The sequence below is a fragment of the Maylandia zebra genome, linkage group LG3 (genome assembly GCF_041146795.1).
Source record: "Maylandia zebra isolate NMK-2024a linkage group LG3, Mzebra_GT3a, whole genome shotgun sequence".
Taxonomy (NCBI): domain Eukaryota; kingdom Metazoa; phylum Chordata; class Actinopteri; order Cichliformes; family Cichlidae; genus Maylandia; species Maylandia zebra.
This window is the reverse complement of record NC_135169.1, coordinates 43,464,880-43,491,541: the sequence shown is the minus strand read 5'-3', so window position 1 is coordinate 43,491,541 and position 26,662 is coordinate 43,464,880. Positions and strand designations below refer to the sequence as shown.

The 26,662-nt window shown below is 41.0% G+C and overlaps 1 protein-coding gene across 5 annotated transcripts in view; it reads left to right on the top strand.

Moving 5' to 3' along the window:
• Positions 1-26,662, top strand: part of slc8a4b (solute carrier family 8 member 4b) — a 126,227-nt gene that overhangs the window by 32,229 nt on the left and 67,336 nt on the right. For all 5 annotated transcript variants that reach the window (XM_076881896.1, XM_076881894.1, XM_076881898.1 and 2 more), the window contains 3 exons: positions 24,882-25,145; positions 26,235-26,374; positions 26,508-26,660. In XM_076881896.1, coding sequence (XP_076738011.1) covers positions 24,959-25,145; positions 26,235-26,374; positions 26,508-26,660 — 480 coding nt within the window. In that variant the 5' untranslated portion in view covers positions 24,882-24,958. The remainder of the gene's footprint in view (positions 1-24,881; positions 25,146-26,234; positions 26,375-26,507; positions 26,661-26,662) is intronic.

Here is a 26,662-nt window from a genome sequence, read left to right as displayed (position 1 = left end):
ATCATCCATCAACAGAGCACTCAATAATAAAAATAAATGTAGAAGTGTATAAGAATGCATGAGTAATAAAAGCTAGGATGGCTTAACAGACAAGAAAAAGAGAACAACAAATGGAAAGTAAAACTTTCTAAAAGAGAAAATCAAAGGGAATGATGTTACAGCCCCATATGTTAACTGACAAATGAGTCTGGGAAGTGCAGTGTGAATACAGCAATTCTGGGAGCTCCACTGCCTCCCATATACGGATGTTTACACTCTCTCGGATGCCTGCATTTAATATTTCAATACTTTAAATTTAATGCAGGGCTTGGTTGAGAGTGCCAGACAGACACTCATAAATTTCACTCCTGGGAAAAGCCAAAGCATCCCGGGGATGATTTCTTAGGGTGCTGTGAGAGAAGGTCATCTGCATCCTAAATGAGTCCAGGCTGGATGTATTCAGTTTTATGTGAACATAAATAAGTTATTAATACGACTTGTGGGTGTGGATGATGTCACGCATTATAATTACTGTAATTTTTTTCTTTCTTCTCCATCAAACCAGTGTGCAGGTTTGAATTCACAAACAGAATCTGCACATTTTTAGTGTCACAGTGTGTTTAAATTAGTTCATTTTGCATCATTCGGTGTTAAATGTTGCGCTGGACTGTGTTTGTGTGTGTATGTGTGGTTCCCTGCAGACGAGCCAGATGGCTCTGTCAAGTGCAGATGACTAAAATCAAATGCTACGACATCACCACTCCACATCAAGCTGCAGTCGCCGTGTGTGTGTGTGTCTGTGACCGTGTGCTGGTGGACCAATCAGAAGGTCGGGGTGACTCAGGGACTAGCAGCACCTGTTTCTTCAAGTGCCTCACTGTAGCAGAGGGGCGGTTTAACCCATGGCTGCACATAGACACATACATACAGACACGCGCACACACTTAGACACATGGAGGCAGCAATAGTAATTAACAGCTAGCTGCGAGAAGCCATTATCATTACAGGAATGAGGTGGGATCAGAAGCTCCCACCTACATAATGGACAATAAGTGTGCGCATCATCAAGAGTCCAGTAGAAAACTCTCGGCTCTTTCGGGAATGGAAGCAGCAGTGATTAGTTTTCGCACTCTGGAGACAGTAATGTGCATTTTTTATGAGGGCCATTGTGGTACAAAATAGATTTCACTGCGATTTCCCCTGTTCTTTTAATTGCTCTGGACAGATTATTAGAAATTACAGATGGCTTGGCCGGGCTCATAGAAAAGTGACAGTTTTCGGTTTGACAGGACAAATAAGAATTGATTGTTTTTGTGTGTTACCTTTTTGGTAAAAGACACGTAATCTACGCAACCGCATGATAAATCATATTGTGCAGTTCCACAAATACCAAAAAGGATTACTTTGCAGAACATTTACATAACAGAAATGCTCCATTGCACCGGGCGCAGCGTCCTGTCTCTCAGCTGCCAGGCATCTTCTATCAATCTCGTCAAAATAAAAGCCTCCCCATTTAGAATAATACAAAACAAGACTAGAAAAATAGTTAAACAAATAGTTTCTCAAGGGACTTTGCAAAAAGGTGGAAGAAAAAGGTAATTCATCCTCATGGAGAACACAAGAATACCTTTCTGCCTGACTCAGTCGCTCTGATTGCTCTGATTTAAATTTGGTTCTGTGCTGTAATTATCTTTAATTTCTAAACTCTGGCTTCCTACAGAGCTACTCCTTCTAAAGCTCTTTATGGAACTTTAATAACTTTCTGTACTTTATTTCTCTAACATTGCTGCATGCTTCCATTAAATCAAATTCAGCTCAGGCTGATTGTGTGCATAATCAGAGACTGGTTTGTCTGTCCTTCTACACCCTCACCAGTGCACCTCACCTCAATTTTATAGTCACTTCAACTCCTGAGGTACAATTTATGGAAAAAGCAACTCATGGTTCATTTCTGGGCGGCAATATTGTAAAAATGACTATGACTAGCGAAACGTTGAAACGATTTTGGTCTTTTCTGGTGCTATTTTATTAAAGACTATCTGCACCGTGTTCCCTTTGAGTAGCAGATCACATATAAAGGTCCAAAGAAAAATAAAAAAAAATTAAAATTGGAACATCACCGTATTTTTCAGCCATTAGCACCATTACAAGCTGCGGCGCGATAGCTGCGAGCGATATCAGCTCTTTTCGTGTGATATCAGTCAAATCTGGCTTCCCACTGATGCTGCTGTTACATTTAAAATTTGCAGAGGTAAAATCATTCAGATACTTAAGAGCTTGCAGACAATTACACACGGGTTACATCCAGCCGCGTTTGGCTCGGAGCAGAAACTCAGTCATCAGTCGCTGCTGATGAGTCGAGTTGCGAGAAGAGTATTGTAAAAGTAACTCAAGGTAATCTGATTCCACTTTGCTTTCTTTAATCTCTTGCAAGGATTGATCCCATAGCGCAATGCGGGGGTCTGACATGGAGAGCGTTTTTAAAATTAAACATCCTGTGCTCGTCTGCTGAACAGAGATGAATGCATTAGAGGCCAGACAAATTGGCTGAAAGACCCCCACCCCTCCCCGATTCTCGCCCCTCACTTCAGTTTGAGCTAATGGAGGCTCGATGAAGGCCGTGGCCAAAGCGCCCTGCATGACTGCTCCTGAAATTGATCCCAGACTGCACACTTGTCTACTTGACACATTATACAAGATAGTATGTCTTGCTTTTCTTTTTTCTTCTCTTGCATCTTTTATTGATTGACAGAAGAATTTTCAGACATTATTGGAGAATTGTAACAAATGAGAAGCTAATGTTGCATGCTGTTTTTTTCTTAGGGTTTTTATGTGACGTCTTACCAGGGGTTTGCATATGAGTAGAGACTCTCTGTGACTGTCACTGGAATTGTGTGTGCGTAGGTTTTTAATTCCTCCTCAAGGTTGTAATGGAAATGCACACCGTCCACATTAGTCAGGCCGTATATCTCCTTGAGCCCCTTAGCGCTCATTCTTTCTGGAGGCTCATTTCCTCTGCTCACTGCTTCAGCTGAAGATTTTACGTTCTTCTTTTATCAGTCACATCACAAATATATAAACTGCTGTATTCTAGGCTCTAATCCTCTCTTCACCTCCTCGTCCTCTATCGATTGCGGCGCCCGTTAATTAAGAGAATTTATTTCTAATGAGTCAAACGCTGATTACCTTGTTCCAGTCGGAGAAACAACCTCTTGCGAGGCTTTAGCCAGACCTTCAAACATGTGCTCGAAATTACCCAGCAACACTCAAACCAGAGCTCCTTGTTGTTGCCTCACGGCTGATTTGAGTTGGATCACACCTATAGCCGCGGCCTCTCGAGGTTTCACACCGAACAGCTGGAAAGCAGTCGCTCCTGCTGGCAGCTTCCTTCCTGCAAAATATCAAGAGGTGATTTGAAGGTTTCTGAGCATATGGGGCTTATGCTTCTGAAATCTCTCACAAAAAAGATTTCCTAGAGAAAAGAGGATATTGTGTGCATGTATGTGTGCACCGCAAGCCTCCTGCTGTTGATCCGGTGATGCAACAGTCAGCTGGTTCGGACTTTAGCGCGGTACACAGAGGATGGCTGTCTCATTCATGTTGTCAGTGGCTTCTCTGAACTTGGACCAAACACACATAAGACACCACAACTCCGGCTTTACTTCCGTGCATCGTTTACACATTAAATTACATTAAATGTCTCAGCTCAGCACAACAAAAGGCCTATATTAGTTGATTTACCACCACATGCAGGGAGCATGGCATCTTTCACTTTAACCTTGTCCTTTATTTAAACTGGGCAGTATGGATACTCTGCCATGATGTTTTTCTTATGTTTAGGAATGGCAATAGGTCAGCACTCAGCAGCAAAAATGATCTTAGCATCTAATAATAATAATAATCCAGATCGAATTAAAGTATTTTCACTGTCTTGCATGCTGTCAAAAAGCTCTTTTCAACAACTAAGTGAAGCCGACTCTTCCAGACTCGTGAGTTGTTCGTCTTTCGCGGCCTCGATTAGTTGGACAGTTTATGCCACTGAGTGACTTTGATGTTTTAATGTGTTATTTTGTAGGGAACTGGCGCACTAAACTTTTTTTTCCTACCAGGTAAAAACTTGTTTTTGTTAATGGAGTCTGGTGGCTTTGATGAGAGCAATTACTGTCTTAGCATTTCATTTTCACAAAACAAGGCAGGTTGTCAAGTGTTGCCGCAGAATTTTAATTATCTTTAAACTTCAGGTTGGTGTTAATTTTTTTGACCGGTCCTTGTATCTTTCTGCATGTTAGAGAGAGCTTTGAAAGTGAGCAGATCTAACCACTACTGTCTAATTCTAGATATCTTTTCTCATATATAGCAATGTATTTATTTTTAATTATCCAACCCTAGCTTTCCCTCAAACAGAACCAAATGTCTCATGTCATTGCTGCATTGATCATCTTCCATCTCAGACCTCCAACTAGTGCCTTACCTCTTCATCCCTTGCAAAACCTTCTAGGAGTAACCCTTGAACCCTTGAATACTTAGTGACAATGGTCTCCGCCTCTCCAGCTACCCCTGGAAAAATTATTGTAACACCTATCAAACCACATCTATACTGATGTATCAAAACTCATCATTAAAAGTACAGGGGAGCTCATCAAACTGGAGCTAAATGCTGAAGCTGTAATGTGACATGGCAGATAGGAAAGACTCCAGCCTAACCGTGACCTTGCATTGGACAAGTTGAACGCGATGGATGGATATGTCCAACGCCACTTTGGAACACAACATCGAGTTTCTTTTAGTACAATAATAGGTGATCCCGCTCTTTTGTGCATGATGCAAGATCAGATTTGTGATTAAGCTTCTTCAGAACTTCTCATGAAAATACCGAACATCTAAACCGGGCGTAGAAGATGAGCCTAGATGAGTGCCTCTTTAAGCTCCGCGCTTTTCTCTAATCAATGCTCGCACAAGTAGCCGGTTAATCCTTTCACTGAGCTCCTCAAATAGTCAATAAAGACAGAGTGCAGAGAAGAAGACCCAAAGTGTGGCAACAACAAAGAACGTAGAAGTCTTTTTTGTTGCCTGTCTTTAGACGGTTGTTGACATTGTTTGTAAGATGAGCATTCGAGGGTGAAACTGAAGAGAGCGAATTTAAGTGACAGTGAGACAGCATGTTGAAATTGTACGTCTCTAGAAATAGTGCGGTGCCCTCGATCTCTCACACTGCTGTCTAGTTTCATTTATGTGTGTGTGTCTGGGGAGGTGTGTGACCTTGAGGTAACGAGGTCCATTCAGATGCTGATTGCTGGTGATGCCACGAATTGATTGGCTGCAGAACCTGGAAAATTTTTCACCACCTAATCCAAATCGCTCTTCTTTTTTTTGTCTCGGTGCCTTTGTCTCCGCTCTGTCCCTCTCTTCTTGGCCTTGCAGTCCATTCTCGAAGTGGATTTGATTTGCTTATCTGCGGATAAGCCACTGCTGCTGTGCGCACGTTTGTGTGTGTCAGTGTGAGTCACTCTGCTAATTGCACCTGTTAAAAGTCTTGCCAACCTCGTTGCTTAACTGTCCTAGTCATTACAACAGTGGCAGTAAAGGTCTATCCACATTCATTTGCATTTTACAGTTACTGTTTGTGCCTGTGTGAATATGTGAAGAAAATCTGAACTGATGTCAAAGTGTGTGTGTGTCTGTGTGTGTGTGCAGCCACTCAGGCTGGCGGGAACAGTGACTATTCTTTTCCTCATAATAGCAGTAAAGGTTCATTCCAGCTACTCCACATTGTCTATAGCTGCAATTTGCATGCATGTGAATGTTTAATTGTCTGTGCAACAGTAAAAATATGAAAGCTCCCTCTCCACCCACACACACTCTCTCTCTCACACACACACGCACAGACACACAAAAGCAGTTAACCCCCCTCCCATTGCATAATTACAGCAGGGAAGTTTTTTGCTGCTTCTTTATTAACAGGTTTATGAGGATTACGAGCAGAGATGCATGTTCTGGTTCCCGGTATCTGGGGGGATTTAGCGGTAGAACAAAGTTTTAAACACTGAGCAAACATTATTAATAGATACTGAGAAAAATATATCGAGCTCTGTGCTGCCCACCCTGTCACTGCAGCAAAATAAGCAGCTGCAGGACCGTGTTTGCTTATTAACAAGAATACACCGTGTAGAAAAGCCCGTGGTTGCATACGTTCTGTTTACTTTTGCATTGGCGTGGAGCTGATTGCTGTGCTGTGCAGTAACTGTTAATTGGCTGCTAAAGACAGAAACCGTTTCAGGATTCACAGACAACTGCCTGCACCTTGGTGAAGATATAATAGTGTTGGAGCAATAAATGAGGCGCTTGATAGCGTGCCGCATATTAGCAATATGCAATCAGATTCGTTACTTTCTCTTCTAATATAAGTGAAAAGCTTTTGATGTAAAGTAAATGCAAAATTATCATAACTAGGAGAATGTAACTACTTATGGAAGCTCAGGGCATTGCTGCCTCAGGACAACAAAGGTCTTGGGTTCAAAGTGAGGTCACTATTTGGACTCTTTATGCAGACTGTGTGCTGTTTCCTCCGGGAGCTCTGGTTTCTCCCACCATCTAAAACATGTTAACTCGTCCATCATTGTGCCCTTGATCAAGGCACCGTCTGACAGCTGGAATTTGTCCCAGGGAGCTGCAGATGGTGGCTGCCCACTGCTCCTAATGCTCAGGATGGGTTAAATACAGAAAAAACGATTCGACATTTAATCCAGAAACCGAGGAAGTAAGGCACCATCATTCTGTGTTGTGTAAGATGTATTTCAGGACATGTAGATCACTTATGATTTATTGTAGGAGTAGGAGGAAGAAGATGCAAAGAAAGAGTAGAATGAGATTTGTACAAAAAATCTTGTTCTGGGTCTAAAATGTTTGTTTTTTCTGCACCAGTCTGAGAAAAACAGTCTTTTTTCCAGACGTCTTATTAAAATCATTATGATTATGTCTTCAAAGATTTGTGTGCATGATTTCTAGTTTGAAGCTTGGGTGGTGCGGTGGTTAGCACAGTCAACTTTAAGCAAGAAGGTTCTTTGTGTGCTCCGGCTTCCTCCCAATATCCGAAGACATGCATGAAATGATGCCAATTTAGAAATGGTGATCTTAAATTGTCCCTATGTGTGAATGGTTCCCTGTTTTAGCTCTACCACAGACTGGTGACTAGGTGTACCCTACCTCTTGCCCTCTGCCAGCTGGGATAGACTGCAGCCCCCAAAATGACCCTGAAATGGATAAGTGGAAGAAGCTGCAAGCGCGTTGAATCTATGTAGAGCCTACGATGCAGCCTACACAAGTGGCTGACCCCATTGGCAGCATTTATACTTGTGCACAGTGTGCCTCAGACAAATCAACAAGAATGTGCATGACAGATTAGTCATAGCGTGGTCACGGCATTTTTTATGTATGTATGTGATAATGAAAGGGTTTGTGGTTATGATGTATTTAAAACAGAATGGTAAATGGCCTGTATTTGTATAGCACTTTTCTAGTCCCTAAGGACCCCAAAGCACTTTACATATCCAGTCATCCACCCATTCACACACAGGTGATGGCAAGCTACGTTGTAGCCACAGCCACCCTGGGGCGCACTGACAGAGGCGAGGCTGCCGGACACTGGCGCCACCGGGCCCTCTGACCACCACCAGTAGGCAACGGGTGAAGTGTCTTGCCCAAGGACACAACGACCGAGACTGTCCAAGCCGGGGCTCGAACCGGCAACCTTCCGATTACAAGGCGAACTCCCAACTCTTGAGCCACGATCGCCCCGTATAAAGAAGTATAATTCCACTATATATTATTTTTTTGGGGGATTTTTGTGTCTAAAGGATGATGTTAAAGCAATAAATGCTATTTATTAAGACTTCCTTCCAACATTTTGGCTTTTTTAACGGAATCCAAAAGTTTAGCAAACTGGTATCTTTGTTTTGGATGGGAGTCTGTTTATGGTGCATGGAAACCAATGTTTATTTGCTTTAGCGCCACTGAGCTTATTTATTTACAACATTTTTCACTGTGTATTGTTAATATTAATGTCAGTACCACTATACTGCCTCACCCGTACTAAAAAGGAATCATTACACAAAACTTACTAGGAGTAATTGTTTTTGTTTTTATTAGGATATCTATTGTTTGTATGGCAACTTAGCTTCAGCCTGTTATTGTAATCCCCACTTAACAGCATAATTTATGAGGAAACCCCTGTAATCTAATTGATTTAGTTAATGTTTTCCTTGTGAATAATCTGCTAACACTACTCTCTGGTTTCTCCTATCTGGCTCACACACGCTCAGCGCACAAACACACATTCTAAGAGCATCACCCACTCATTTCATACCCATAATGATAATGATAATAACTTTCCCTATCCCATTAATCACTGTGGTAATGCCACAGCAGAACAGCAGCAGAGGCCTGTTCTCTCTCTAGCCCCACTCTCGTTTTGTTTTGTCCCTCCTTCTGATAATCCCTTCTTTTATATTTATATGACCTCCGATATCAGGTTGGCTCTTTTTGCACCGTACTCAAGATAAGTGCTGTCCTCTTCATTGTTTAGTATTAGCGGCAAAATCTTGCAACAGTAAATGAAGAGGTTTTCAGTGTGTCACACAGCAGATGAAGATGCTTTGTGAATCTTTAAAATGACTGAGGGTAGACAGAGGTGCATAAATATGAACCTTTGCAGCTGCCTGAGATGTCTAACTGTAGCAATAACTATTATATTTATTCATCTTTTAAATAAGAATGAATCCTGCACAGGCTGATTACTCAAACCAGATGAATTAGAGTAATGTGTCAGCATACAAGAGTACTTTTTGGTGAAAATTTACAGATTGTAATGGTTTCGCAGGGTAAAATGGCTCTAGAGCATCACCTATGCGTGGTTAAATGAAGTCCTATGATCACTTAGTTTGAGCTATATGAATAAAATTTGGTGCACATGTGTAACATAGCAAAACGAGCAAAAAAGTCTGGGGTTCATAGACCCAAACCCAACAGGAAGTCCGCTGTTTTGAATTGACGTTGACATGTTCGTGCCGATTGTCATTTTCAGGTGCTGTACCTTTGCGAACTCCTCCTAGAGATGTTATCAGATCAACTTCATATTTGGTCAGTCTTAACTACAGACTTGGGCAACATTAAATTGCCGAGTTTTCGTCATAGGGCGTGGCTGTGATGCCATCATTCGCCATGAAATTTTTATTTGTTCTTATTCCCACATACATTGTCCAATCTGGACCAAACTTCTCACATGTGATAAGGCTCCACCCCTGAACACATTGCAACTGCCATATTTGACACTGGTGACAGCGCCACCTAGTGGGAACAGGAAATGTTATGTTTTACACTTTGGGGTACAGTGTAGAGGTGAGTGACCCCAGCAACATCAAATTTGTCCCGGAAACTCTTAAGGAGCTGGTCTTGGGTTACACTGAAAACTGTAAATTTTCATCAAAGGGCGTGACCTTGGTGGGGATGGCGAATTTAAATGTTGCAACATGAAGAACGAAATTGCTTTAACTCATAAGAAATCCAGTCCAATCTCTTCCAAACTTCACAGGCGTGATAAGAGTCCCGCCCTAAACACATTGATATGCCCAATGTCAGGAATAGTAAGAGCACCACCTAGTGGGAACAGGAAATGTCATGTCTTATACTTTGATGTACTGCTCCTCACGGGTTGAGCCCACCCACCTAAAAAGCAGTGAAAATTAACATCAGTCCCTCATGATGCTTCAGTGTGAACATTGTGAGTTTTGAGGGGCTTGGAAAACTCAAAAGGTAGCGATCCAAATGGAGGAGCAGAGGAGTTTGCGGCATTTAAGCAGCCCTTTGCTGCCCAATCCGACCGGGCTAAAGCTATTACAAAAGCTATTGGGGTGTTTAGCTGCAGACGGGAGGCCGTATGTGCCGTTGTGCAAAACAAGGGGTTTAAACTGTGATGAAACATGCTTGAGCCACGCAATGATATCCCGTTGCGCGTCCACTTCAGTGTGGCAAGATCGTTCCAAGCATGTATGAGCAGGAGAAGTTTAAAGTTATGGCTGAACTGTCCCAGGCATCTTCTGTTGCCCTAACTACAAATGGGTGGACCTCCATGGCAACGGAAAGCCATGTGACCGTGACGTTATATCACAGTGGAGTGGTCAATACAAAGCCCTGTACTGCCCTATAGATTACATTAGATTATTTATCCCTCGGGTGGGTTCCTCCGGGAAATTCAGTTTCCAGTAGCACAGCACCGACAGAAGTTGCAGAATGTGAGCAGAAATATACCATATATACACATATATAAATACAGAGTATACAAAAGGGATAAATAGGAATAAGAATACAAGGGAACGGCACATTTCAAGTATTGTGAGTCTATTACACCGTTGGATATTAACAAAAACTATTGCACAGTGAAAAGGCACTACAGCTTACTTGTCCTCCCCCTCCTTTGTCCCCGTTTCCCCTCCATCTCCCCTCCAGAGAGGAGTTAAACAGTTTTATGGCGTGTGGGACAAAGGAGTTTTTAAGTCTGCTGGTCCTTGACTTTGGGAGAAGCAACCTCTCACTGAACAGACTCCTCTGGTTGTTTATGGCCGTGTGCAGAGGATGCCCAGCATGGTCCATAATGTCCACATTGCACCTTAATTTGTTTTTATATAAGTGTGTGGAATGAGTCTTCAGTTGAATGTTTTTTAATAGGCAAAAAATACCTAAATAAGTAAATGGCGAGTCGAATTTTTGTCTTCTTTTTCTATTTTTGCTGATCCGAAAATTGATCCGATCCGTGACTTAAAACCGTGATCCAATCCGAACCGTGAGATTTTTGATCCGTTGCACCACTAATTCTTTTAGATGCATTTTTTTTTTGTCAAAAGCACATATATTTTTTTTAGAAATCAAGGATAGGCTTTCAGTAGTGCATGAAGTTATCTGCAAGCTACTTTGCAACCCACCTCCATTCTACCTCTACCTTTCTTGTTGTGTCCTTCTTAGCTGTCATATCAGTCTTCGGTGATACCTGTATATTTGTTTCTAGGGTCTTGCTGCTTTTCTCGCCATGTCAGACTTTCCATGCATGAACATGACAGAGCAGGAAAATCCCAGAAAAGAGACATAAATGCTTTTTTATAAACTACTATGAGAGAAATTTCCCTTAGATTAATCTTGATGGTCCTGCCTGAAAGGAAGGTTTTGTATATAATTTTGGTCTCCCTGGGTCGTTTTCTGTGACCTTTTTTGTAGGTGAAGCCTAAAGGTCCTCCTTATTCCCAGAGTCCCAGTGCCAGTGCGTGATAGTCCCATTCAATAGTCCATCCAAGCACGACAGCAAAGAGTAAGAGGTTTCATGATAGAAGGAAAGAGGGGAAAAAATAGATGTCTATATATAGAAACTGAAAAGTGACAACTAGAAGCATGAAGAGTGTGGAAAATGGCTGCCTTACAGCACATGGTGCTGTTGCCACAGTGACTAATGGGATAACAAACTTATTCTGGCCACATGGGTTGAAGAAAGTCACTCATTCTTTGAGTATGTAAAAGAAGTAGAGGGAGTAAAATCACATCTCAGTGTGATGTTCAAATAAATGTACTGTGTGTATGGATGTATACTGACAGGTATTCTTTATATATGTGTGTGTGTGTGTGTGTGTGTGTGTGTGTGTGTGTGTGTGTGTGTGTGTGTGTGTGTGGATGCATCCTCCAGTACTCAGGGATATGAGAGAGATCAGGAGGGATTAATGCAGCTACCAATAACTGCTCTTGCGGTTGCTTTCTCTCTCCTCTTCATCCTCATCTTCCCATTGACAATTACACATACATGCACAAGCAAATGACCCGTGTCCCTTTCTGTCTCTTTCTGCATCCTCTAAGCTCACAGTGACAAGAGGATTTTCTTTACACTTTTTATTAAAACTGTTGTTTACTTGCATGAAAGAGTGTCAGGCTAAGATGGGGGGAAAGGGGGACTGCATGCAAAGAAATACACAGAGTTACCAGACAAGGGTGTGAGTCAGAAGGAAAGAAGCATGAATGAAATGAAAGAAAAAAATTGGATGAGTAATGTCGTAGGTAATGACAAACACAGACTGCAAAAGAGAAGATCAGGAGGTGAGCAGAGGTAAAAGAAAGACGCAGGGGAGGAAGTGATTAGGAAGGATGGAAAAGAAAGGAAGAAGCAAACAAGACCAACTTGCATCTGTGCAGCGGTAACATTTTCACTGTGACTGACACACACACACAAACCACATCTGGATTTTGTTGTCAAACTGTGCCACAAGTTCTAATCTAACAGAATCCAGTTCTAATGCTAAAAAATCAGAAATGAGCAGTGTTATAAACACTACATAGTGTTTAGTAATTTAATTTTCTCTCCCGATATAGCGGTAATCACTGGACCTTTATCAAGTGCAGTGTTAAATCCAAGATTTTTTGGATGAGCTGTTTTTGTATTTTGGCTAAAACTCAAACTGCCTGCTCAAGCAGTAAAGAGAGGAACACGCATACAGACACCTATGTTGGTTTGGTTGTTTCTATGGGGACATTCATTGCAATTAATGCATTCCCAAGCCTCTTACCGTTATGTAACCATACAACTAAATGCCAAAACTGCCAAAACTTTCAAACAAGCCTGTGAAAAGAATGGGAGTTAATCGAGAGGTTTGATTATTGGAATTTTTGCGATCCACAATCAGCCCGTTCTACAAGGCCACATTTTCAGCAGGCACATTTAATGAGTCAATCCATATATCTGTCCTCTTTTCAAAGCAATAAGAGACCAGAGGAAGCAATAATTCTAATTATTTTAAACTGAAGCAGCAAAAATAACCTGGGTTACACTTTTCTTAAGAGACACTGTAATTAGTCAAATGTAAGACCAGGGAATTAAACCAACCAACAGTGGCAAAGGAGGGGTAGGAGGTCTAGGCAGGGTGGCACATACCTCTTCAGTGAAGTATGTGAAAATCCCCTAAATTAAATGGAAGGGTTTTCATTTCACCACCATCCAACCAACTTGCTATTAATTTAATAAAAAATTCAGCAAGAAAAAACACCAAGATTAAGTGAGGGTCATCGAAGAAAATCTACTGAGAATGAAAACACTCAGCCTGCGAGCTGTGTATAAATATTAAATGGTATTTGTGCAAGCTAAACAGTAATGCAAATGTCTTAAAACACATCTGGTAGTCTTTAGAGGTGGGAAGTAACAAAAAACAAGTACTTTGTTACTTCTATTTTGTCACTGTACTTTGTCACACTTAAAATAAGACTCAATTAGCTACAGAGTAACATTTCAGTGAGATATAGTAACTTGTTTTTAGACAGTACATCTTGGATCTGGAGAATTTTCACTTCTTCTATTGGCAGATTTTTTTTCACTTAATACTTAATAAGATACTTTTGCTTGAAATAAGGGGGGAAAAGCTGCCAATCTGCCAATGAAAATTATGATATGAGATATTTTGACTAGATATTAGATATTAAATATTAAATATTTAAGTAAGTATTTATATTTAAGTATTTATATTTAAGTATTTATATTTAAATAAGATATTAAATACTTGGTAAGATTTTGAGTTTTTGCTGTGTATTTGTAGTCTACAGCTCTGATGTTATATTCAAAATGGCCCCAGTCTGAGATGGGAAAAGTCATGTTGTTTTCTCTTATGGTCGCTGCTTAATGTGTTTTACCAGAGAGCAAAAAGCCCAGTAGACTTTTGACCACTAGCCACAAAATTTAAAATTCACATTAAGCTAATTCTCCTTGAAGACATTCATCTCATTTATTCATTTTAATGGAGTTAGTTTGTTCACTCATCTAAAACCGCAAAAAAAAAAGAAAAAAAAAAAAGTTGAACCCGCCTCAGCTTTTACTGCAGCTTCATATCAGCATGTGCTCAGTTGGGCATGTAGATAAGACAAGCTAAAGTAAGCTAAGCTAAACTAAGATAAGATAAGACAGAAAACATGTAAGCATGTATTCTTAGTGACACACTTTGTAAAATGAACACCATTTATTCTAACCTTTTATATCTATATGGCAAAAAAAAGCATCTTATTGTAACTCTGCATTTTGCTGCTGCTTTCTTTTATAAAGAAGGAAGCGCTTTAAAAAACATTGTCAAATCTGTTGATTAGGAATAGTTTCCCGTGATTAAAAACAGAGAAAAGTTCATTAGATTAACTATTATAAACTATTATATTACATTATAAGTATTTAAAACTATTGACTATTGCAATAAAAAATTTTGCACCTCTTAAATTCCCACTGTTATCCAATGCTGTCCAAACTACCAGGCACCAGCACCATTCAGTAAATGTTTGTATACAGTAGCTCAGCAAGTAATATCTAATGTGTTATATTTTGTCAAAGGCACTGACCGGCATCTCATAGCATAAGAAATCCTTTGGTGCTCTTTGCTATGACTCTATGATGAGTTATTGTTTTGCAGGGACATATTTTGGCAAAAGAAAGTTTCAAACTCAGCGCTCTCGAATGGGAGAGCAACCCCCGTCTGACTCTTTTATATTATGATGATTTAAGTTTCAGTTTAACCTCAAGTTTAGTCCTTCCTATATTTCTGAGTGTTTTGGGTTTCCCACGTTATGGTTATTTCTCTGTGAGGTTCCTCTTGTGTCTTTGTCTCACCCCGTGTCGCCTGTGTGACTCTGTCGTGTCATTGTGTTTCTCAGTTCTCTCATCCAGGTCTCACGTTCTGGCTTCTCTGTGTTTTGTGTTTTAACTTTGTTTTAATTTGCCCAGTTTGGTTAGTTAGTCAAGTCTTGGTTTTTTGTTTTGCCTTCTATTTGTATTATCATCCAGCCTTTGATAAACAGTTCGCTTTTTGTTCAACATCACTCTCGCCTTCAGGCGTCTGCGTTTGGGTTCACCTCCTCTCTCCGGCAGATCGTGACACTTGTAAAATTCCTCCTAGACCTTAATGCAGACCTCTTTAAAATTTGCATACAATACTGCGAAGGCCCATGTGTTAAGTCACCAGTCCTGGCTCTAGGATGAGGATGCATTGCCTCATTAACTACACTGGTAGTTATACAGTTAGAATTACAGTGAAAGATGTTAACTCTCCTTGTGATATCTGTATTTGCATTTCACTTAAAAAGTCATCTATGGAGCAAAAAAAGTTAGAAAATCACAGCTGCATATTATTACTTTTTGCATGCTGCTTGATTAGCTACACACGCTCACACACGATACTGAATATGCATGGCCACCTCTGCCACTGGCAAAAATCAGCCTTATTTATGCATTCAAACAAATTAATTTCCTCCGAAGTTCTTCAGTGCTTCTCGCATCTGACACACACAACGTAGGACAACGAACTAACTTTAAAAACGTCCACAAACACCCAAATGGACATAGAAGTCCCCCACACAGCAAGCATAATCATATCATGCATCATCTTTTCTTGTATTAATGTCACAGCCCATTAAAACCATTTTAAGCTTATTTGGCTCATGTTCATGCCTACACAAAGTTTCACATGTTACGCAGCAAAGCGAAAAGGGAACCGATAGTGAGGAAGGAAACAGAAAGTGAGAACTTGGACTGCAGGCCCATATCTTTCTAGTCTACGCAGTCTTATGTGGCATAACAACATGTAACAGCAAGAGTTGGACCACAATAAAAACTACAACAAACAAAATTAAATATAAAGGAAAAGGAAGAGAGTGGAGATGTTTTGCCACTTCAGGCAGGATAGTATTAACCGACACTGACTCGATACCCTGTGGTGAGATTTGTACGGTGCTCTTTTTTTGGCAGTACAAAAAATGCCAAGATTGCTCTACCCATGAACTTCATTTCACCTTCTCCAGTTTCCTAAATTATTCAGAGGCCAAAAAAAAAACAACCCACTTACCATAAAGCCACATGACAAAAACAGGAACTGTTTTTAAATTCATATCACTACTTTTTTGACAGATAAAGCAAGCAGAATAAATGTAAGAGCAAAGGAGAAAGAGAGAAGTTGTACCAAGAGCCATGGGATTGCACGTGAGCTTGCTTTGTCTCTGATTAACCTTTTGACCTCAGCCATAGGCGCAATTGCTATAAATCACGACATCTCACACTGATATATGTACAAGAACATCTCTCCAATTTGTGTCAGCTTATGGGTCTCATGAGTGTGCCAGTGTGAGCGCAGGTATTAGTTACATTGTGGGGACCTGAATGTGTTTGTCTCATTCTGGGGACTCATCTTTAACGGGGACAAAAGCCAAGCACCCATAGTACAAACCATTAAATTCTAAGGTGAAGACATGTTTCAAGGTTCAGGACGAATAGATTTCAGTTAAGGTTAAGTTAAGTAGACATGGTTCAGGTTCAAGCAGCTCAACAGACAATGAATATAAGTCAATGTAATGTCCTCTGAAGTCATGAAAACAAGATTGTGTGTTTAAAAGTGTGCGTTTGTCCTCAGGGTGATGGATAAGCCTAAGGCCGCTCGATGTTGAGCACACTCCTGTAAGGAGAAACATTGAGTGACCAGACGAGTACTGACCACACACACATGCACACCCTTAGCGACTTACTAACAAACTCTCCTGAACGCCTGCAGCTGTTGGCCTGTGAAGTATTTGGGCAGATAAACTTCAAAGATAAACGCGTCTCCATCTGCATTTGATTTTAAAAATACATATTCAGTGTTTGTCGTTTTGCTGAGATCCCGCTTCAAGAAATAATTGGCTAACCGTTTACACCTTTTTCACATTACAGGTCTGTAGTGACCTGCCTTCAGATATTCACTGTTACAAGTTTTCGTGTCATTCTCCTCAACTGAAGGCGGGTGAGGAATAGGTAAGATCCGGTGGGATGCATTTGTGAGCATTGCAAATACTTTTGATGCAGCATTTCTCTCTGTGGATGCACCGTCCTCAATCACAGCTACAGTTCCTCCGATCCAAGCTTGAATCATACATTTATTTTATAAATGCATTGAGTTGAATATAACACTGCAAAACCCAGAATATGGATTTAATGGCTAGCTTCCAGTCATTATCCTCTTTGGAAATACAGATACACGGACACACGGATCTTTAATCCAAAGCTCGCTGAAGCATGTGCAACACTTTACGGTGACTTATAAAGTTATTTAGAGGCTTCCTGTGTCCCTTCTTTCCATTCAGCGTGCATTACTATCACTTTAAAATCTGCACCATGCTCTGGAGAATGTGGAGCACTTTACAACATTCTCTAACATGCTTGGACAGCTGTATCCATGGCCCAGTAGGGCACATTCACTATTGCCCTTAAATCTGCCTAATTATGCATCCCATGAGCTCTTCAGCCACTCGATAGCTGTAATCTCGGAGCCAGACACACTCTGCTTCTCTTTCTCCACGACTTTCTACATCTCTTTTCATCTCCTCTCCTCATTTCTTGGGTTATCATCTTTATTACCCTGCACGCTTTTCTGCTTTCTCCTCTTCCGTTCCACCCCCCTGCTCCCCACTTGCGTCATCCTCATCTTACGTTTAATCTTGTCCTTACCGAGAAACCAAGCTGTTCTAGCAACATGTCCCTCAGGCCAATGTGACCACTACCTCCTGGGTTCGCCTCTCGGTCTTATTGCATACTTCCCCGTCTTGCCACGTCACCCCTCCACCCTGCCGCCAAACCCCCTCTACCTCTTTCCCTGCAAGCCTTGAACTTGACTCAGCCAATAATCAGTCATGCATGCATTTTATTTTTCACACAAACACAATATTTACACAGCACCCATTTACACCCAGTAAACTCTGGCGCACAGCACAGCACGGCACCAGTTAATTTGCAGAGTTCAATCCATGCACATACAACCATAAACACAAATACTCTAAAGAATAGACCAAGTTATGGTGGATTCTTCTTGCTCTCTGTCATTCTTTGTGAAGAAGTGAGGACACTTTTGTTTGAGACAAAATGAAAGAATAGATTCAAGAGGTGAAAAAGATTGTGAAAAGTGAGATTCAATAATATTAGCATTGGTTTGTATATAACTCCATTTTTGGAGAATGCACAAACGTGAAGTTCAGACTGAAAGGAGATATAGTCAGCAATGCCAGAAAGATCTGCAACAAAGTCTTAAGGCTTATCAGATTTAAGAAAATATCTGAAAATTGCTCTGTTTTTATATTCAGTCCTAATGAAGATAAAGGCAGATTTATCCTAACTAACTAACCAACTCCAGATCTTTTGAACAAAAACCTACCAGGAGGTCTCATTCTGCACGATAAGGCTTCTTCTGAAGTTATATATGATTAGTATCCACATCCATTTTTTCTTTTAAACGTATAATTAAAATCTTATAGTCTTACGCCCCCCTTAACACTCAAGTAGTTAAGGTGCAGATAGATGTCGCTAACTGTGACCCCAACCTTTAAACAGCACTGTGGTTTAGCTTTACGTTGACATCATTCATGGTAGGGCGACTTTGTTGATAGCGATAGAAACTGAGTTCAGTATATAAATTGCATGCTTAACAATAATTATACCTGCAAGCCTCAGGTCTGGCAAGAAAGAGAATGAAGCTGTTTATATGAACAGCGAGTAAAAGTTAATAACAAGGAGGATACGGACGAGACAAAGTCTGGAGGGGTGGCATAATAAAGGTAGCAAGAGATGAGAAGATAAAAATGCCCATCCTGACAAGTAATATTTCTATCTACATACCACACATCGGCTTTCTTTCTAACCTTCAAAACAGCACACACCACAGCCGTGCCATAAAACCAAGACATGACCTGGGATTTAAAGGGAGATAGCAAATAGAGAATGCAATGAAATGCATATTTGCAGTCCTCAGAGAGTACATAAATCTGGGTCTAGCCACTTCTGTGTTGTATTTGTATAAAGCTTTTATCTGAAAGAGCAGCAACATATTAAAGTACTGCCACACAACCCTCACATTTCAGCAAAGCACCTTTTCTCACGGCTGCTTTTGATGACATACCACTTTGGCTCATTATTTAAACAAAATATTATGTGGTGTGTTTAGCTGGGGTTGTGTTAGCTATGTCAAAATAAGGAATTTTAGAACTGAAGAGAAGGGGAGCTTGACACCAGTACAGCCGGTTGAATCAAATGTCGTTTGTTCCTAACACAACAGTGTCTGTGTCCGTCCGTGTGCATATGCATCTATTTGTTGTGATGTGCTCTGTCAAAAAAGGCAGATCAACAAAAGACAGCTGATGCGAATCGACAATCATAGTCAATTGTCTCGCTGCTTCCATTAAAGCGGGCTGAAGCTTGTGACGTGCTTTAGAGAGGGTGTGAACACGAAAGCTGTCTGCCTTCATCTAATCTTCCAGTCTCTCTACTTAAAGCTGGTTAATTTGTCCATCCCTGTGGTTTGATTTTGTCCTCTGATAGTTAAGCGGCAAAAAGAACGAACAACAGGTGTATCTGCTTAGATCTGTCTGATTGTAGTATAGAACAGGAACTGTGTTGTTTGCTTGTTTCAAATTGTAGATTGTACAATTGTATCGCTAAAAGAGTTGACCCGGTTGCAAATTATTGCATGAAGACGATGGTCATGGCAGTGTAACTCTGGCTTGGGTGTAAGGCAGGTCATCCGCTAACCACAAGGTTGGTAGTTCAATCCATGGATGGATATAGCTTCCGGGTCTGAAAAGTGAGATTTATATAAAATTTCCTAATGGCCAGAAGGGGGCGACTTCATTGGCTGCAAAAAGAAGTCGTGTAGAAGTCAAGGAGAAAATGGCTTTGGTTCCTTTCATCCATCAGTAAACACTTTCTTGACTGGTTTATGATCTCTGTTACTAGTTTGAAGTCTTACTCAGTGCAACATGATGTTCATTTTATACATTTTGTGCCCACTTGGAGTAAAATAAATGATAAAGAGGTCACTACCATTTGTTTTCTCAGTCAGATCCACCCGTTGCTCATTATGTCTGGTTTCAAGATCTCAGATGTGACAGAAAAATGTTCAGCTTCTAAAAGAGGACTGCACAAAGCAGTGGGCGATGTTACAGTGTTTACAGTCACCTTTAAAATTTTGTGGTTACACCTGATTGTATCAACTCTTTGTATGTACGAAGGCAGGCTGTACACCTCACCCCTGGCGTCGTTGCCCACCTCTCAATTTTAAATACACGTAGACATTGAGGGCTATCAGGAGGGGCTATGCGCTTACCTGCTGCTCTCTGGCAGGTAGCTCCATGCCCTCCTGGGTTTTAAATGCACCTTAGAACACACATGCATCAACACTACATATGAGCGGGCGGAGGGAGGTTTGGAGTCTTCTCACACCCCCAGTGTGCAAACACTGAATGGCATTTAATGAAAAATGTAGGCCATGTAGTCCTTTCATCCTTGTAATTGCAGTGGCGTCCAATTGTTGCAACAAGCATCAAACAATGATCAAATTTACTGGTATTTTCACACATTCCTAAGTTCACACGAACACCTGTCGGCTTGAGTGAAAGCAGAAAAAGACATTTGGCAGGAGTGTGTCTGTGCTTGTGTGTGAATCAGCGCAGCCGAGTATTTGTCTCTGTGCCAGTGCATGTGTTGATATTCTAATTTACACACACATGCATTGCTTTTATGTCAGAAGAGGTCGTTTTGTGTGTGTGATAAGTCAGAATTATTCAGTTCTTACACGGAGAAGTCTTGAGGGAATAAGGAACAAATGCAGCACAAACACAAGCACCAGGGTTAAGAAGTCATTCGGAGCCTTGGACTTGGCCTCGAGCCTCGAGGAAAATCCGACTAACACAATAAAAATGCGATTTTTCCTCTGCTTATACTCCAGTAATTTGTATTAGGTCTTATGAACAAAGCCCCTTGTAATAAACATTAAGTGGACAACTTTTGGGAAAACAAACAATAAATGTGTTTTTTCCTGGTGTAATAAAGATGACTGAGGGTTACATGTTCTTAGGGTCCTACTTTAGTTGGTACAATCTCCTATTATTCTGCTCATCTTTCCTTTTCTCATCTGTGTGCAGACATCTCTGTTTGCACATTATCACTTAAAGGTTGCTCCTTAAATTAGAAAGCATCTCGACTCAGCCCTGGAAAAGGCTAATAGCGTTTTTTAAAGTACAAAAGTACCTCAATACAAATTAGAAGAACCTTGACACAAATCGAGCTGGTAAGCTTCAGCTACGGCTACATAAAGCCACAGCCGTTTATTTCTACATTTAGCCCCTGCGTTTGTGTTTGTGAAAGCCCATTCAGAGGCTCTCACCAGACATATAGAGCTGAAATCTATAGAAGACTAAGGGGACTTTTTTACCCATAATTCCCTCCATTACCAGTGTTTGCACCAGCATGAACTGTGTAGATATTTTAAGCTGTAACAGCTTTAGATTTGTTTACCGATCAGGATGATATAAAAGGAGCAGGGATGTTGAACTAAAAGGAGGTGTGAAAGAGCGGTTGAGCGGGGGATATTGAGAGGTGCTTGAGACATGAAGTGGTGACAGTCCATGTGGGCAGAGAGAGAGAGAGACAGAGGACAACAGGACATTGACTTGGAGACATGAGGGTGCAGGAGGCGTGGGTGACTGACAACGAAGCTGAGAGGGAGATGGAAAAGGTGATCAAGCAAGTAAGAGAAAAACAGGAAATAAAGGATCAGAAATGAACTTTAGGGACCTTTTCAGCAGCAACGCGATGATTATGATTTAAAATGATCCAACTACTACTGTGAAAAATCTAGAAACAAAAATATACCACTCACTATTACGGAATGAAATTTATCTTCATATTTTCATATGTTGTCAGAAATCGGTAGACCAGCTGCTGATGTGAGCTACTCCTGTTTGTGCTGTTGTTAGCCTGCTAGCTTATCTCCTGCCTGGAGGAGTTGGAAGTCCTAACATGCAATGAATGTGCATGCTTTTAACGTTGTAAACTTGGACCATTTAACATGGGAGGCTATGAGGATTGTCTCCGTTTATCACTGCCGCGTGGCTGTATTCCCACAGGTGAAAAGTCACATGCTGAAGGCTGGATTACTAACGAGCAAGGCAGGAAGTGCCCGAGAACTGAGAGCCTCCAGGGCTCTGGGCGCACGGCGTATTGCAACACAAAAGGACATTATGAAGCAGAAATGATAAAGGGAGTTAAAGGATTTTGCACATGAATGTATACAGATCTGAACAGAGACTTTTATCTAAGCCTGTGAACAAATTTTAAAAAAGAAAAAGCTTTTTGTTGCTCCAGAGGGAGTGGTGTGAAGTCTGACAAACAGCCGCAAGGAGTCGGTGCTGAAGACTACAAGTAGAAACTGAAAAAAAGTTTGAGTGCACAAAAAAGTGAGCTTCCCCAATATCTCATCTCTGCTTGAGGCTATCAGCTCAAGGCTACGATAGGTTTTACATGCATAACACACCCGAATGAAACTGTCAGTGGTCAAAGTGTATTATGGGTAATGCATGAACTTTGTTTCAATGCAGAAGAACGCTTAGGTGTGCAAGTTTGAAGTATATTCACGTCTAATGCAATGACTGCGTGCCTAACCAAGATAAAGACCCTCAGATTATCTTATGCCTCCCTGGAGACGTGTGCACAGAGTTGCCAAAACACATTTTAGTACCAGGAGGACGTACATGATTTCTAAACATAATCCTGAGATGTGACCACTGAAAACAAAACCAAGCATGCTGCAATGCAGGAGTGAAGTCATTTTTGGTTAAAAGGGACAAAAAATAAATACTGAAAAAGAAAAGGGAGCGTTAGAAGAAGACGGCGGAGGAGAGAAGTGACTTAAAGTGACAGGTTGTTGTCAGAGCGGCGAGACCCTGGAAGATAGATTAAGACAGGGTCAGCAACTTGACGCTAATGTCACGACTCATGACTAACCACGGCTGTGTGTGCATAGGTGTGTGTGTAAAAACAGGGTCAGCAGTTTTTATTTGTCCAGAGTGGACTAACCCAGAGAGTGGAGCGTGTTTGTGTTTGCTTGAGAGGATGTCAGTACAAGGCCAGGAACTTCTGCACCATGAGGGTGCTTGACACAGTTTGTGCATTTGGGTGTTTTTTGTGTATTGGTGCATGTGTGCGTGTCTGTCTCCATGACCGTTTGCACTTGTTTGACCTAACGCTGCCTGGTCAAACCATTTCGCTTCCCTTTGTTTTGGTGCATTTTCCCTCACAAACCGTTCACGCTGAACAGTCACTTGTACTCCTCGTCACAAAAACAGATTGCTGTTGTATCTCTGCTGTCGACTGCTTGTTTCCAGCTTAGCTTATGTTTGCTGCCAGAGAAATGTGCAGCAAAGAGCGGCATTTAAAGCTGCTCTTTGTTTTAAATATTGCAGTAACTTGCGTGTAAAGATTCAAGATTCACACATGAAAGACTACAATCAAGGCCAATGGTGGAAACAGAAAAAATCGATGGAGAATGCCCAAATTTAAAGGAATCAGTGCTGAATGTTTCTACATTCAAATTCAGAGTTTTATTTGTTCGGTCTTCTATAGCAGGGTGTGAAATTGCAATCTTTAAACCCGCAGGGATGGATTGATCCATTTTGGCGAGAGATATTTAATGCACTTCAGTTTTATTTATATAGCCCTAAATCACAACAAGGCACTTTATATTGTAAGGTAAAGACCCTATAATAATTCAGAGAAACCCCAATAATCAGACCACCCCTATATATGAGCAAGCACTTGGTGATAGTAGGACAGAAAAACTCCCCTTTAACAGGAAGAAACCTCCAACAGAACCAGTGTCAGGGCGGGGCACAACTGGCTGTGGGTGAGAGAGAAGAATGATTAAATGCAGAGCAGTGTAGAGACAGTAAACAGCAATGACACAATGTCACATTGCAAACCTGGCAAGGCAAACATTTCTTCTTTGGGGCTATCTACTTATTAAATTAAGTGTTTTAGATTTTAGCTCTGTTTTGGTCTCCACCAATTCCTGAAAAAAGTAACCTGCGCCGTAGCTAAGAGCTCATATAAGATTTGACTGTTTAATGCAGAAAAGAGTCTGTAGAACAGTTTTATTAAAGGACCCTGGATGTTAGTTATTCTGGGGCCATCCACTCTGTCCACTGTAACTGGTGTCTTTAAAAGAGTAAATGAACCAGCCAATTTGTTGATGGTAGGGATACACAGAGCATGCTGATCATTGTACTGGACAGACAGCAAACAAGCCAAGCACGATGTGAAAGAGACACAAAAGTTACTGATTTCTTTTCCTGCAATGAAAACGTCCCCTGTGGATTTCTCCAGAGCTGATTCTGACTAGAATTGATTGTGTTCTCATAAAAGCACAACCATCGTCTGTGATTGCAGTTTGCCAAGGGTGCTTTTGTTAATTATTTATTATCAAAATAGAGTTTTTGTATTCATATTTTAGCAATGGAACATGTAACTGTGTAACAATCTCCAAGTTCTTACTGTCTGCTTTGCTTCGAAGCTGCTATTGACTGTTCTGTAGTGATTGATTTTTTTCATCTGGGTTCCCGAGCAGCTCCATCTGCTTCAGCTTTATTGTTTTAACTTGATTACAGATGCTGGCTACAAGTGCATCATCATTTACAGCACTTCTACAGACTCTTTCTTAAACTTCTCTTTAAGTAATGACTTTCCATTATTGCTTTTATTGCTTTTTCATTTCATTGTATCTGTTCAAATGCATTGTAAAGCACTTTGCAACTATGTTCTATTGACTTCTAGGAAGAAAAGAAGTCGTCACACATATAAGGTTTCGCTGACAGCTCACCTGAGCTGTTTTCCTCACATGAAACACAGCGCAGGATTTCAGAACGTTTTAATTGAAGACACCTAACAGTTGTTTTCATACTGAATACAATTAAGTGAACTGAAACAGTTCGTGTGAAAATTCATAAATAGGTGTTAATGAACAGTGAAGTACTTAATCCACCCTTCCTCTGTCTGTCTCCAGGTTTTAGGTATCGACCTACACTGAGCTGACCCAGAGCACAACTCGGTAGAGTCCAGTGAAGGTCCACATCAGCAGAAATGGCTCCGGCAGCCATGTCTAAGCCTCCGTCCTCTCTCAACTCACTCCGCCCTTTCCACTTTTCTCCCTCTTCTTTCCTTCTCTGCCTCCTTCTCTCCTTCTTTTTGTTGCTGTCATGCCCTGGATCGGTCAGTGCAGGTGCCGGAAAGAAAAACTGTTCCTCTGGTGGAGACCCCTGTCAGGAAGGTGGGTCTGTGAGAAAACTGCAGTTTAATGTGAAAGAAGCACTGTAAAGAAGTAAAGAAGCACTGACATGATTAGACTTCTGCATGTAAACCTCTCAGTGAGTGCAGTGAACTGAGAGGGTTCAATAAAATGGGTTACGCCTCTAGTTTGGCTGCCTGTGTACCAGCCAAGTTTTTGCAATCAGGAGAACCGATAAACATGACGATCAGCCTGACACTCAACACATTTCAACACATTTTCTCCTTCGCTGATTATGGAGTATTAACATGCTAGGGAACACCGCCTCAGCGTATGGAGCTCAACATTTTTGAAGCAGTGTCGGATCATCCTGACAGTGAACAGAACAAAAAGCAGCCAGCAGCCAAAGAAGAGCATTGGATGTCCTTCTAGAAGCCTGGAGAACTAAAGCAGAACTATAACCGTCGAGCTTGTTAGAATCGCATGAACTGTGCTGTTGTTTTATATACTTTTGCACATTTTCCATTTTCTTAGCAAAATATTAAAAAATGAGGCATGACGCAAATGTTTTGCACAGTATTGTGTATTTCTCTTATGACACCACTTAATTATTCTAAACCAAGTAGTATAACTTCTTATAACAGCATCGTCCATTCCATATGTCCTGTCCAGATGTGCAAGTAACATTGAAGGGACATATTTGCTAGGTGTCAATGGTCTATGAAAGTGAAATAAAGTCAGGAGAATATTCACGACAGTGTCACATCAGGCATCAGAAAGGTCTGCCAGATGAGCAAAAATGTGCGTTAGAAGTGAAATATGTCAATTTAATGCCACAAATCTAGAACGTTGATCACTTTGGGGTAAGTTTTCATGCTTTCATTAACTTTAACAGTTCCACTAAGTTTTAGTAGGACAAATGGGACCATATAGAAAATTTCCCACTTACAATAATCTTTAATGAGGTTATGCTGCCTCTGTGGTGTCCACAACATGCTCACAGTGGCAGGCTTTATAGGATTAGAGAGGCGGAGAATGATTACACAACTCTGTTGCAACCAAATATTCCCTGTGATATTGCTGAAAAATGATTTGACCTTTTTCCACCTTTATCTTTTCTTTTGATTGCAGGAGTGGTGCTGCCTGTCTGGAACCCTCAGAACCCCTCTGTAGGAGATAAAGTGGCACGAGCCATTGTTTACTTTGTAGCACTCATCTACATGTTCCTGGGCATGAGCATTATAGCGGACCGGTTCATGTCTTCTATAGAGGTAAGTCAATGAATATTCTTTGAATTGTTATTAGATTGCACTATAAGTTACTGATATTAGACCACTAATAGGTAACCTGTATAAAACTAATAAATCCAATATTATTTCTTTCTTTACGCCCTCTCCACTCCAGGTGATAACCTCCCAGGAGAAGGAGATCACCATAAAGAAATCGAATGGTGAGACCACCACAGCCACCGTGAGAATCTGGAATGAGACTGTTTCTAATCTCACTCTAATGGCCTTGGGTTCCAGTGCCCCCGAGATACTGCTGTCTGTTATTGAGGT